The following is a 13,652-nucleotide window of genomic DNA, read 5'->3' as shown; positions in this document are numbered from 1 at the left end:
CACCCTTATAAATAGTTACCCCTAATCCAACATGATTGCTGGCATGAAAGTTATTAGTTAGTTTATAAAACAGAATGATTTTAGAGTCGGGAATCTGCATTTTGATAATATTCAGTAATGAACACCAGGAAACTTTGTTGTTATTGTTGTTGTTTGTTTGTTTCATTGTTTGTTCTGCTTTCAAAATGGACATAACTGTTACAGCACCTTTTAACTCAATCAGCGCCAGGGGTCGGGGCGCCAGAGGGCGCTAGAGCGCCCTCGCTTTAATCAATGGGGAGACTGCGACATTTGCGATTGCTTAAAATATATCTTATATTATAGCTATGGGTCTAATACACCCGTCGATTGTCAGTGAGTTGCTTCCAGTCAACATGCACAAAACAGATTGTTTTTTCATCCGTACAGTTTTGGTGATTTTTAGTAATCCCAGGAAAAGACGCGATAATAGCATTTTAGTGGAATACACTTATCACGTTGTCATTTTTCGCCTGATTATCGAATCTTCCTGAAATCAACGCTAGATTATCATTATTATGTCTCCTCGTGCATACATGAAATGGCCCTCGTAGCGCGGCGCTCCCCCCCCCCAACCACCTCCTGCACCCAACGGTAAACAGCCACACACACACAGACAGCTTCGATCGCGGTAGAAAGAAATATCAGATCAACGCAAGATTGGATATATAGAGTCCTTACCTGGTCTCTGATGTAATGCAAAAGAAATAATCCAATTATCTGATCGCCATTCCAAATACTGCTCGTGGAGGTCCGTCCCACATTCTCCAGCAATGCATATGAAGGGGGGGGGGGGGGGGGCAGCATCGTAGATGTAGCGTTGTAAACGCTAGTCCTGCCGGAGTATTTAAACCCTGCCCGCACGGCTCAGATCGGCCCAGAAAATAAACTACACCATTTCTAATGGAGTGCAATACCGGCTGGAAGGCGTAGGCGGCGGTATTTGCCCTTTTGCGAGCTCAGACCCATTCCCAATGATAACATCAGGCTGGATGGATGAAAAATTAATGGATATAGCTAATAAAAGAAATAACAATTAAAACCCGACTTTTCTCGTGATTGGCGCTGAACGGTTGGCGAGTAAACCCGACTTTTTCCGTGATTGGTGCTGAATGAGTTAAGGAAACACATCTATTATTGTTGTTGTTGTTGTTGTTGTGATTGTATTATTATAATAATATAGTAGTAAAGTTCCCTACTATATTCCCACGCTCCCCTCCTCCCTCAGAATTCCCTGTCTGAAGAACTATCAAACATGAAGAAACTCCAGGATGACCTCTTGGCAAACAAAGTGAGTTACGTTACTCCTACAGGCTCCATTCCCATCTGAATACCAACGAGGCAGATGTTTCTGTTCTCTCTCACCAATTCTCTCCCTCCCTCTCTCTCTCCTTCCCTCTCTCTCTCCCTTTCTCTCTCCCTCTCTCCCCCGGCTCTCAGGATCAGCTGATAGCAGAGCTAGAGAGGATTCAACTGGAGCTAGACCAGCTCAGAGCCAGACCTGGGGGGTCCTATTCCAGGTATGTCAATTCTCTTTCACTTTGTTGGGATATTAAACATTTCAAATTCAGAGATTGTTGTGTATTCATTCACCACACATTCATTCTAATTGATTTTGCGATATGTTGGATAGGACAAGCTTCTCATGCCCAAAGGTTTTTTTTCAGTATTTGAATCAGAAGTAAACTCCTGGTTTGATTGAATTGAGCTCAACCCGGGTCAACCCGGGTCTCTATAGAGTAGGGATGGGACTTTCTAGCATTTTTTTTAAATTATATTAAAAATATATTGTTATTTTCTGTTTCAGTTTAAATTCAGTTAAAATGTTCAGTTTCAGTTAAATTCAGTTATTTTTTTTAATAGAATGGATCATTAAAATCAAAGGGTATTGTACATAAATAGGCACTTCAGAATCTGAAGTTCAGATAATCCTTCAGAACGTTGATCGGCTCAGCTGACCGACAATAAATCAAAATGACACCATTCACCATCGTAGCCTATAATAACAGCATTGCATTGGCCTATCAACCGGTTTTAATAAACAAACAGAAACAGTAGCATGTGCATATGTGCATTTAGATCAATTAGGCTATGAAAATTAGGCTGCCTCTAAATATAAAATATAAAAAGGAATTAAATAAGAATGGTTTGCCTCAATACAAAAAAAAAGTATTAAAACAAATAAAAAAATTAATTATATATGCCATATAAAAAAAAAGAAAATTCGACTCTGACATGAAAATCAAATGTGGAGACTGGCATCGATTATTCGAAAATTCGAATATTCGATCTCATCCCTACTATAGAGGCAGTAGTGGGTAAACACACAGTGTGCTGTGCTGGTTCAATGTTTTGGAGCAATTGACCATATTCACACAGCGGCCATTTTGCTTTTATGTCGTGATCAGGTTGGGATGCGTCTATACTTTCCGTAGCCGCATTTCTGGCAAGACGCTCTCTGATTGGCCGACGCCTGTTTCTACACTAGTTAAGCTTAGGCACTCTTTCGAAGTTGGTTAAGGTTAGAGTTTGTCTTAGAGTGTGACGGCAAGTTCTTTCGACGGTTAAGCTTAGGCACTCTTTCGAAGTTGGTTAAGGTTAGAGTTTGTCTTAGAGCATGGCGATAGAACGGCAGGTAGTTTGCAGGCTGTTCGACGCGGAAATGGGCAAAGACACAGCTCGTCACGCGATTGGGCAACAGTGGCCAATAAAAGAGAGCGTCTGCCAGAAATGTGGCTACGGAAAGTATAGATGCGGTTGAGATTCCCTAGCATTTCCTTAGGAATCATAACCTGAGCAAAATGGCCACCGTGTGAATATGGTCAATGGTGGTTATAGGGGTCATTTTGGGTTTGATTCCACATGTCACCGTTTTGGGCCCAGAGTGTTGATGATAGTACTGGTCGCAAGGTTCTTCATTTGGATTCTTTATTATGTTAAAAGCTCCAGTTCTATTAGCTGTAGATTCATGTTTGTATTTCAGGGCGGAGTCTTATTGTATCCTCTTTACCATATACAAGTGGGTTATCTTCACATACAGTACATGCATTAGAGCTTGATTGGAAAATAAGCGAATAAAGTTTTTGGAACTTTCACCTATTGCGAATCAGAATATATAGGTCTGTTTTACGTCAGTGTTAAACGGCCATTAACAACATAAACCTTAAGCGGCTAAATACAGCAATTATATGATTAGAAACTAATTTACCTGTAGTCTAGTCAGGGCCGTAGCCAGGGTTTAGAAATTAGGGAGGTCCATTTATTTTTTTGGCCCAGACCGGCCCACTATAATCGGTCGGACACCACCCACCAGTACACCATCCTTACGGTCCCCTTAAATATGCGTACCTACTGTACTATTCCCCCCCCCCAACCCATTACAAAGCTGGGTAGTAAGTGCCATGGACAAGTGGACCAGTGTACTCACTCGCTCTTGGCTGAATCTTGTTTTGGGTGGTGATGTAAAAACACCTGCATCATAGCAGGCTCAGGATGGGCAACGTAGTCTATAGCCTGTTCACCCCTGTCTCTCTCCTCCACAACCTGGCTTGACTAGACATAAGGAGAGAGATGATTACAATTAACTGGTACATTCAGGTCCAGAATTGTTGGAATCCCCTGACAAAGATGTGCAAAAAGCTGTACAATTTAAACAATACCATACTGGTAATGAGAAAATAGTTGTTTATTCAATGAATGCATGGAGCAGTTCCATCTTATTTCATTTGATACTAACTACTCAGTTCATACAGATTTCAAGTATTCAAATATCAATGATGAATATTGCATAAGGTTTACACAGTTAATAGATCACCTTCTTGTTTTATATTCATCTTATATGGCAATTAAATCAATGGTGTGTTTGTTTGGGGAGTTTGACCTATGTGCCTACCACGTGAAGGTGCATGATCAATGGACAGCACAAAAACTATTTGTGTAGGTGGAGACTAGAGCTACCACAGATAGTAATAAGTTATTAAGAGTAAGTAATCCATACCATATATATCCTAATAGTTACCTTATTACCATACTTGGCTGAAAACAAACTTTGCTGCCTGTTGTGAATGTGTTTTTCCGTGTAGGCTAATACATAAGTAGGCATACATTTTTGCAGTTGAGGAAAAATTTGCAGTTGAGTAGGCTATAATGTGCTGTGTTTTTATGTCTTCCATCGAGGACCACCTTGGAAATAAGTGTTAATGCTTGTTAATGAATGCTTTTAGGTGATATCCTCAGGAATACAAATTGGTCAAGATCATTTGTTTTTATGATGTGTTTTTAATTTCCAAATAAATCTAATCAAATAAAAAAGCAGTTTTTGCAGTTGAGCTACTGGTGTTGTATATTATACAGCCTTTTCATGCATCTTTATCAAGGGAACCCTTATCCTAATGATTTAAAAAATAATATTATGATGATACGATATGGACCTAGTAGTTGGGTCATCTGTGGCACTTAGTTTCTCAATGGATTTTTAAAAAAGGCGGGGGAAATTTGTGAGAGACCAAAATCCAAAATGGCTGCCGTGGAAATTAACTTTTTAATGGTTTGACCTACAATGATGCCCAATACATGGTACCAGCCCCCTCTCAGTCATGTACCAGCCCCTCTCAGTCATGTACCAGCCAGCCCCTCTCAGTCATGTACCAGCCCTCTCTCAGTCATGTATACCAGCCCCCTCTGTCATCTACCAGCCCCCTCTCAGTCATGTACCACAGCCCCATCTGAGTCATGTACCAGCCCCCTCTCAGTCATGTACCAGCCCCCTCTCAGTCATGTACCAGCCCCCTCTCAGTCATGTACCAGCCCCCTCTCAGTTATGTACCAGCCCCCTCTCAGTCATGTACCAGCCTCCTCTCAGTCATGTACCACAGCCCCATCTCAGTCATGTACCATAGCCCCATCTCAGTCATGTACCACAGCCCCCTCTCAGTCATGTATACCAGCCCCCCTCTCAGTCATGTATACCAGCCCCCTCTCAGTCATGTACCAGCCCTCTCTCAGTCATGTACCAGCCCCCTCTCAGTCATGTACCAGCCAGCCCCCTCTCAGTCATGTACCACAGCCCCCTCTCAGTCATATACCACAGCCCCCTCTCAGTCATGTACCACAGCCCCCTCTCAGTCATGTACCAGCCCCTCTCAGTCATGTACCAGCCCCCTCTCAGTCATGTACCACAGCCCCCTCTCAGTCATGTACCAGCCCCATCTCAGTCATGTACCAGCCCCCCTCTCAGTCATATACCTGCACGACTGGCGGGGGGGGTGCTTAGTAAGAGATGTGATTGGGCCAGCCCAGTGTCAGTCAGTACCAATGGGCCGATGTCTCAGCCTAGTAGTGGGCCGGTCGTTGACCAAAAAAAAAAAAAAAAAAAAAATTATAATTTTTTTTATAAAAAAAAGAATTATATAATTTTTTTTTTTTTTAATAGTTACAAATAGTTACCGAGGTCCGGACCTCGGTGACCTCATAGCTGGCTACGGCCATGAGTCTAGTGTTAGTCCGTACATCAAGAGCTCAGTCAATCAACTAGAATGAAAACACCCCCATCTCCATTCTTACTCATGTTTTTATGTTTATGTTATTTATGTTGTGGCTGGCTATTTGTTCACGTTTGGATTACAGATAGTGCCTTTAATTAAAATCTTCAGTAGTATAAGTTGTACTTTTGTGGCAGTTTCCTTGCTCCAGTGCTCAACGAATACATTAGAAACGTTCATTCACTGTCATACCTTTTCCCCCCATTTAATGACATCATTACATCTGTTAGGACTGTTTGGATAAATCACTCAACAATGGAGGCATTTAACGCTGTCAGACAGTATATGCAGCCCTACAAGAGTGTTGATATAATTGAACTCATTGACTGATAGGGCAAACAGATGTACAATGACAATCTCTCTCTCTCTCTCTCTCTCTCTCTCTCTCTCTCTCTCTCTCTCTCTCTCTCTCTCTCTCTCTCTCTCTCTCTCTCTCCCTAGCCGCTCTCTGCCAGGTAGTGCTCTAGAGCTCAGGTATTCCCATGGAGGCGGGTCCCTCCCAGCAGGCTCCACCATGGCACTGGATCACTATGGCAACGTTGGAAGCATGGTCAGACGGAGTCACCGTGCCCGGTGGAGCTCCGCCCGCGAGGAATCGACCAAGGTGAGAGTGAGTACTCACCCTATGCCCCCCAATTTTTCCACGTTTGTTTTGTTTTTATTGTCCACTAATGACGAGGCCTTCAGATAGGACGCGATAACTTTACCCATGCGCCATGAAACCCATTATTTCTAATGGCTTCCCAAATGCCACTCAGTGAGCTCGCACCCACAGTTCAACCCAGTTGAACAGCTGTGTTATGACCTCCCCTCCCCTCCCCCCACACACACGCCTCCAGAACAGACTAGGCAGCCAGCCAGGCAGAGGAGGAAATGGAGGGACAAGCCATTAGTTACTGGATCAGATTTCCCCAAATTGTGAAACACATTTCCAAAGAAGTGGGCACACCAGGTGTGTTTGAACAATGCCACGAAAATGAGCTCCTAGTATCTATCCTCCTGCTCTGCTTGTTTAGCTCTCTCCTCCACAAAGCGCAGAGCACACCCCATCCAACGTGAAAGCCCTACACGTAGGCTAATAGAGCAGCGTGAAATCCGATTGGGCCCAAACAATTGATAGAGTGAAGGAATCCGATGATGATGATGATGATGATGATTAATACATCACCTTTCTTGATGTATGGCAACTTCTCTGCCTCGGACTGGAAAGCACTGCAGAGGGTGGTGAAAACCGCATCAACGGTACACGACTCCATTATGCAATTGAGACTGTCCAGCACAAACGGTGTCTGAGGAAGGCACCCCAACCATGGACCCCTGGGAGGTCTACAGGAATCTCCAGGACCAGTAGGCTCAGGAACAGCTTCATTCCCTCAGCTGTCACCTCGCTGAACTCTGCACCATGGTGACAGCCGTCTGTAGTTTGGTAGTGAAAGGATTAACCTTCTGTAGTATGGTAGTGAAAGGGTTACACTGTACTCATACCTACTTTCATTATACCACTATATCCAACCTATAGTCTATCCATATAACACTATATAATAACACTGTATATACACACACATATATATATATATATATATATATATATATATATATATATATATATATATATATATATATATATATATATATATATATATATATATATATATATATATATATATATATATATATATATATATATAATCTACTCATATTAGTTAAACCACTGGCTAGACTGGTTTATTATCATAATGTCATTCATACTCGTACCACTGTATATAATAATACTGTACATACATTAGCTTAGCATAATATGCTAAGCTAATTCAATTAAATTAAATTATATTATATACTCCATATTCACGTGTATACTGCAATGCACTTTACTGCCCCTTTGCACTCTGGTTAGATGCCAATTTAATTTCACTGTACTCTGTACTTGTGCAGTGACAATAAATTGAATCTAATCTGATCTGATCTAATTTAATCTAAATCTAATCTAATCTTCTGTCCAGTACACAGACTGGGAGAGCGGGGCCCTGCTTGTGTCGGGGTTCGAGACAGGTGTGGAAGTGGCTTGTTCTGATGACGAGGAGGACAGAGAGACAATGTTTGGCTCCGAACTACTGTCCCCCAATGGACAGACGGACGTCCAGACCCTGGCCATCATGCTGCAGGAACAGCTGGAGGCCATCAATAAGGAGATCAAGTAAGAGGCCACAGCTACGTGTGTTGTTATTATTACAAGCAACAAATTAGCTTTGATGAATCAATTATCTGTGCTTTCTGGAGCCAGGTAACCCTACTACCTCCCTAATGTACTTGCCCAGTTTGTAAAAGCGTTATACTTTTGGGTGTGGGGTAGCCAAGCAGGCAAGCAAATAATTGATTTAAAATGTCAAGTGTGTGCCACTGCTACACCCACCGAAAACGGTGTGTTTACAAGGGAAGAAAGAGGTGCTGGAAAGTTAGTTTATTTGCAAAAAACTTAACAAACATATTCCACAAGGAAGTCATTATTGTTGAGAAGATACTATTTCAAATGGCCTATTCTGGCACTGCCACCCACTACCACACACGCTATATTTCTGGCCCTTGGCTTTCCATGTTTGTTTGTTTTTATCAGAGACTTTTGATTGATCAGAGACTATACATTTTCAATGATCAACATACAGAGAACCCCCCCCCCCCCTCCCCGGATAGATGCCAAAGGTAATCATGTGAGATATTTAATAATTACAACTGAATGAAGAGAAAAAGAAAGTAGGGAAAAAAAGGGCGGGGAAAAGAGACGTGAAAGGATTCCCTGGAGGTAAAGATCATCAGACCGTGCATCGTCTCAACAGGCGGATGTGTCTGGGTCTAAATCGTGAAAGTATTCTAGGAAGGGCCCCCACACCTTCTCACATTTCTTATTTGAGTGGGTTACTGAGTAACGTATCTTTTCTAATTTAAGACATGACATAACATCCTTAAGCCTTTGGGCATGAATGGGCGTGGCAGCATTTATCTCAGTAAAATAGCCCTTCTGGCCAAAACACAGGCAAACGCTAGTGTACGACACTGGGTAAGTGTCAAACGTATATCATCCTCCCCAAACGGTGCCAAAAAGAGCTATCAGAGGACTGGGTTCCAACCTTTGTAACCCGAGAGAGCGTGTTAAACACCTCTCTGCAGTATTTCTCTGAGCTGGGGCATGTCCAGAACATGTGAACGAGGGTTGCCTCATCCATCTTACATCTGTCGCAGCAGGGATCCACCTCTGGGTACGTGCAAGATTAGCTTGGCCTTGGGATGTGTGGGCTCTGTGTACTACTTTAAAATTGGATTAAACTGTGCCGCGCACAGAGTGATGTCGTATTCACCAAGACCAAATATCGCGTCCCATATGTCCTCCGCTAATGGGATGTTCAGATCCGGTTCCCATGCGGGCCATGATCTTATCTAGACTAGAGGAGCGTGTGTAATGTCTGTCAATCTGATGTATATTTCAGATATAGGGGAGGCAGGATGGCCTAGAGGTAAAGAGGCCGGCCAGTAACCAAAAAGATTGCTGGTTCGACCCCCATCTCCAACAGGAGGGTGTAGTCCAGCTGTGAGCTGGTGACTGACATGTGGCTGGTATTTCATCTACGGTGCCCACCATCCTGCCTAAGTGCCCTAGAACAAGGCACTGAACCCCCCCAAAAACTGCTCCAGGGCCTCTGCACTGTGGGCAACCCTGCCCTCCGACCTCTTTGATGAAATTGTGGGGGACAGTGTGTTTGTGTAACTAGGAGGGATATGCGAAAAGACTAATTTGAATTGCCTTGTGTACATTGGTCCTCATTCTCGAACATGTTTGTAAGTACCTTTGTAAATATCTTGGTAAAAAGTTCCTACTAACAAATTTACAAACACGTGAAACGGTCTCCGTAAGTGGCCAAAATGATCGCAGCTGGGTTCCCATGAATGAAAAACGTCACTCATTCTTAAACTGGAAGCGCTGTATGGAATTTGCATACAGAAACACCCCGCCAGCTCCTTATAAGGAGAGGCTATCCATTGTGTCTGCTTTTTGCTGACCCTTATGGGGGGGATATTCATTTGCAAGCGATTTGCAACTGATCAAAAGGAGATTCGATTAAAATGCCCGTGCCCATGGCAAAACGGTACAGGCAATGCTGGACAGCCAGGAGAGGGTCGCTAACAGCCAGGAGAGGACCGTGGTGGTGATGGAAGCGCTTGTTGGAAGGTTTCTTCACTGGCTCTTACAATGTATACAATAAGCAATGTCAAAAAATACAAATAAAACCAACAATAAATAATATCATGGAGAACAAGATGGTATATGGAATATTAATAGTCTAGTCCACTATAGCTACATCCACCCGATTGTTTACTATATTTATTAATTTATTTTCTGACATGGTTTGTTGAGTCATGACTATATATATATATGTAAAACATGATTGTTAATGATACAAATAATTATTGTTGTATTTATAATTATTTAATTCCGCGGATGTTTGTAGGATCGAAGTGACGGCATAAATCATATCATAAATCCTACAGCAAATGTACAACACGAAGCCATTCGAGAATGGCGAATAAGTTCGTAAATCGAGTTACGAAGGAATTCTTTCATAACCTTCACGTATGTCCATTCGAGAATGAGGACCATTGACAATAAAATAATCTTCTTCTTCAGATATAATAGAGTTTAGACATAGAAACAGGTTGGCGGTGTTCGTGTCTGTTGTGTCGGGGGAAGCTGAATATCACAGGTCTAATTTGTAAATACCTAAAGTGGCGTGAGTTGGGTAGCTCGACCTTTTCGGCAGGTTGCGTGAATGGAGCGAAATTGCCGCCAACAAACAGGTCTTTGAAACGACTCAATATGTTCATAGTTACAGCAGAGGTTGTATATCTTCAGTGGATTTTATGACATTTGCACAATTGATTTGAATTGATTTTACATTTGCAATTATGTTGGTTATTTTCTATGCCACTGCCGAAAAACAGGATCGAGTCTAGCTGGTGGGAAAAGATAGTTGGAGAGTATGGGGCTCGAGGTGGAGAAATCCTGAAAAGCAAAGTCCTTTCTGAATTGGGCCCAGTCTCTCAGAGTGTGCCAGACTATTGGGTTATCAGTTATGTTACTCAGTGGGAGGGGGAACGGTGAACCAGGCTGTGATAGATAGAGCAGCCAAGGAGCTTAGCTCCATCGTCACCCAAGATGGAGGATCAGCATTACCAAAATGTGATGCATCGCATGTTAGCCACCCAATAATAATATAGAAAATTGGGTAGAGCCATACCTCCTTCACTCTTGGGTTTCTGAGGTTGCACTCTTATTTAGCCTCAGGTGCTCACCCTTCCATATTGTCACCTCCTTAGAATAATGGCTTAAGTTATATTTTTTAAGTTTAGAGAAAAACTGAATAAACTGAACCAAATATAGAATAATGATATTTATTAATAATTTCACAACTGCATAGGAACAGCATGATCTTTTTAATTAAGAATGTAGGCAATTTTACCAGAGGTGGCCAGCATCACGAAGAGATGACTTAGGCACACAAAAAAATCCTCAAAAAGTGACTTAACCCTCTATCACGGTTGTGTTTGGAACCCAATGTGCAGGCAAGGAGACACGGTAGGCAGAACTGAGCAAAACCCAATATGGGTATATTTAATAGGGTGGTCGAATGTCCAGGCATGGGTCGATACACAGGGGAAATACTTGTAGTGTCCAGGATATACACGGGGCATGAAAGTCGTACAGACGGGATGAAAAGCAGGAACAGTTGTCATCAGCCGAGCGTAGGTCAGAGCAGTACTTTGTGAACCAGGCCAGTGTCTCCAGCTTCACCGTGCAGACTAGGAGAGAGGATGAAAATAGAGATTAGGACAAGGTTGTGAGCAAGGCCAGTGTCTCCAGGTCTTCACCTGCAAGTCAGTGTCTCCCAGGTCTTAACCAGCAGGCCAGCGTCTCCAGGTCTTCACCGTACAGGCTAGGAGAGAGGATGAGAATAGAAATTAGGTCAAGGTCGATGAACAAGAGATCCAGGCGAACAACTTGAGCAACAGAGTAGATACAAGAGCATAGTAACGTGACTAACGTGGTATGAGAGTTTACGATCTGACAGCTTCTCTACGCCTGGGGCGGGTTTATATACCCAGATGCACTCTGCCTCTAGTCTAGACCGTAGATCAGCTGTCTCTAATGACAACCACCTGTAACTAGTTAACGATAATGAGAGCAGTAGAGTGAACAGAGAGAGGCAGGAGCACTGACAAGGTAGAACCATGACACCCTCCTGTTATCCATGGGGTCGATTTGAACCCATTCAATGTTTAACGTATATCTAAATAAATGGTTGACGTAATTTGTTTTGCTTATTATTTCATGACTTTTCCTAATTTAATGAGGACAAATGGGTAAACATAACATTAACATGATGATATGTTTTCAATGTCCTGAAAGCTATCATGGTCCCGCTCCCCACTTGAACAACAGGGTAGGCTTAGTGCTGGTAATATAATAAAAATTGTTCCAGGCTCCACCAGATCCGCTGTCAGCCATGTCCAAGACATAAAGTCAGCATTCAAGCTCTTCATTACACCATCAATTGAGAAGGATATACTTGAGATGATGAATTTAGAGGGGAGGTGCGTGTATGGGGACAGTTGGAACGAGTTGGATGGGACCCACTTGCAAGCCTACATTGGTTTGCTCATTTTAGCAGGAGTGGAATGCAGCCTTTGGAATGCTGACACTGGAAGAGCAATATTTCCAGCCACCATATCTCTAAAGACATTCCATATTATAACTTGTGTCATACAGAGAAACGAGACAAGGCTGAAGAGAGCGTGACAAACTCACAGCAAATATCCTTCTAAATTTGAGGATAACAGAAGGGTTAAACCATTATTTAAAAATGTTGACAATAATGTAAGATGAATTGGCAGAATCTAGGGAGTCAAAATAGGATTTTGAAATGAAAAAGATAAAGACATTTGGGGATAATACATTTTTATTGAATTAATTTGAGTGACCAATGTTGTGGTGAGAGGTGACCACTGTGTTCATTTTTGCTTTACTTGTGTTAACATGGTGGCAAAGTTTTCTTTGAAAATATCTTTATGTTTCTTGGTTATTACAATGCAGAGATATATAAATGTATCCCATGCAATCTTAAATGGGAGATTGTGGTGTATCGTGCCCCTCCCGAGAGGGAAAAGTTCACTCTTATGTAAATTGAGTTTATATCCTGAAAAACAGCTAAATCTGGCAAGTAGTTACAGCATGGGGGGAAGTGAGGTGTCTGGGTTCGTCATATAGACCAACAGGTCATCCACATATATATCTAATCCCCTCTATATCGCCCCTATCTCGAAAAACGATCGCCAGGGGCTTGATGACCAGGTCGAACAGTAATGGACTTAGAGGGCATCCTTGCCGCATTTCCTGTTGGAGGTTGAAAGGCCGGGGAAAGCTACTATTTTGGCAGTGGGACATAAGCACATCAATTGTATCTATGTAATGTATTTCTCTCTAAAATCTCTCTAAAACTGTAAACAGACAAGTCCACTCCACACGATCAAAAGCCTTTTCCACATCCAGAGAGGATGTATTCAGGGGCAGATTAGGTTTCGGCTGAACCCACTACAACATCTCAAGAGTGGTTTTTTACCTTTCATCTTTTTATCCACTTGTCTCAATCCGCATGTGTTTCTTATTTGCTCTTCCCCCTCCTCTCCGACCTCCTCTCTCTCTCAAACACAGACTGATCCAGGAAGAGAAGGAAAACACGGAGCTGCGAGCGGAGGAGATCGAGAGCCGCGTCAGCAGCGTGGCGCTGGACGGTCCCCCTATCCCTCCGTCCTCCCTGGGGAGAGACAGTACAGGACGGTGTTTCATGCCCTCGTCCATCACTTCCTCCACCCTGGCATCGCCCTCTCCGCCCAGCTCTGGGCACTCCACCCCTCGCCTGCCCCACTCGCCCGCGCGCGAGACCGATAGACAGGTACAATTAGCATTACTACGTGACTGTGTGATTTAGTACATCTGCGAGCATTGGTTCCTGTTTTGTTCCTGCGTCTCGCTTCTCAACACCCTCAAAT

At 42.8% G+C, this 13,652-nt stretch overlaps 1 protein-coding gene across 1 annotated transcript in view; it reads left to right on the top strand.

Moving 5' to 3' along the window:
• The window catches only part of ppfia3 (PTPRF interacting protein alpha 3), a gene marked incomplete at its 5' end in the record, with an annotated part of 51,097 nt that overhangs the window by 13,286 nt on the left and 24,159 nt on the right, over positions 1-13,652 (top strand). The window contains 5 exon segments of the mRNA XM_084328745.1: positions 1,247-1,309; positions 1,459-1,538; positions 6,000-6,162; positions 7,559-7,752; positions 13,315-13,555. Of these exon segments, the coding sequence (XP_084184871.1) occupies positions 1,247-1,309; positions 1,459-1,538; positions 6,000-6,162; positions 7,559-7,752; positions 13,315-13,555 (741 nt within the window).

This window comes from Notolepis coatsorum (assembly GCF_963971535.1).
Source record: "Notolepis coatsorum genome assembly, chromosome: 14".
NCBI lineage: Eukaryota > Metazoa > Chordata > Actinopteri > Aulopiformes > Paralepididae > Notolepis > Notolepis coatsorum.
The sequence above is the reverse complement of the archived record's forward strand: the minus strand, read 5'-3'. Positions and strand labels throughout refer to the sequence as shown.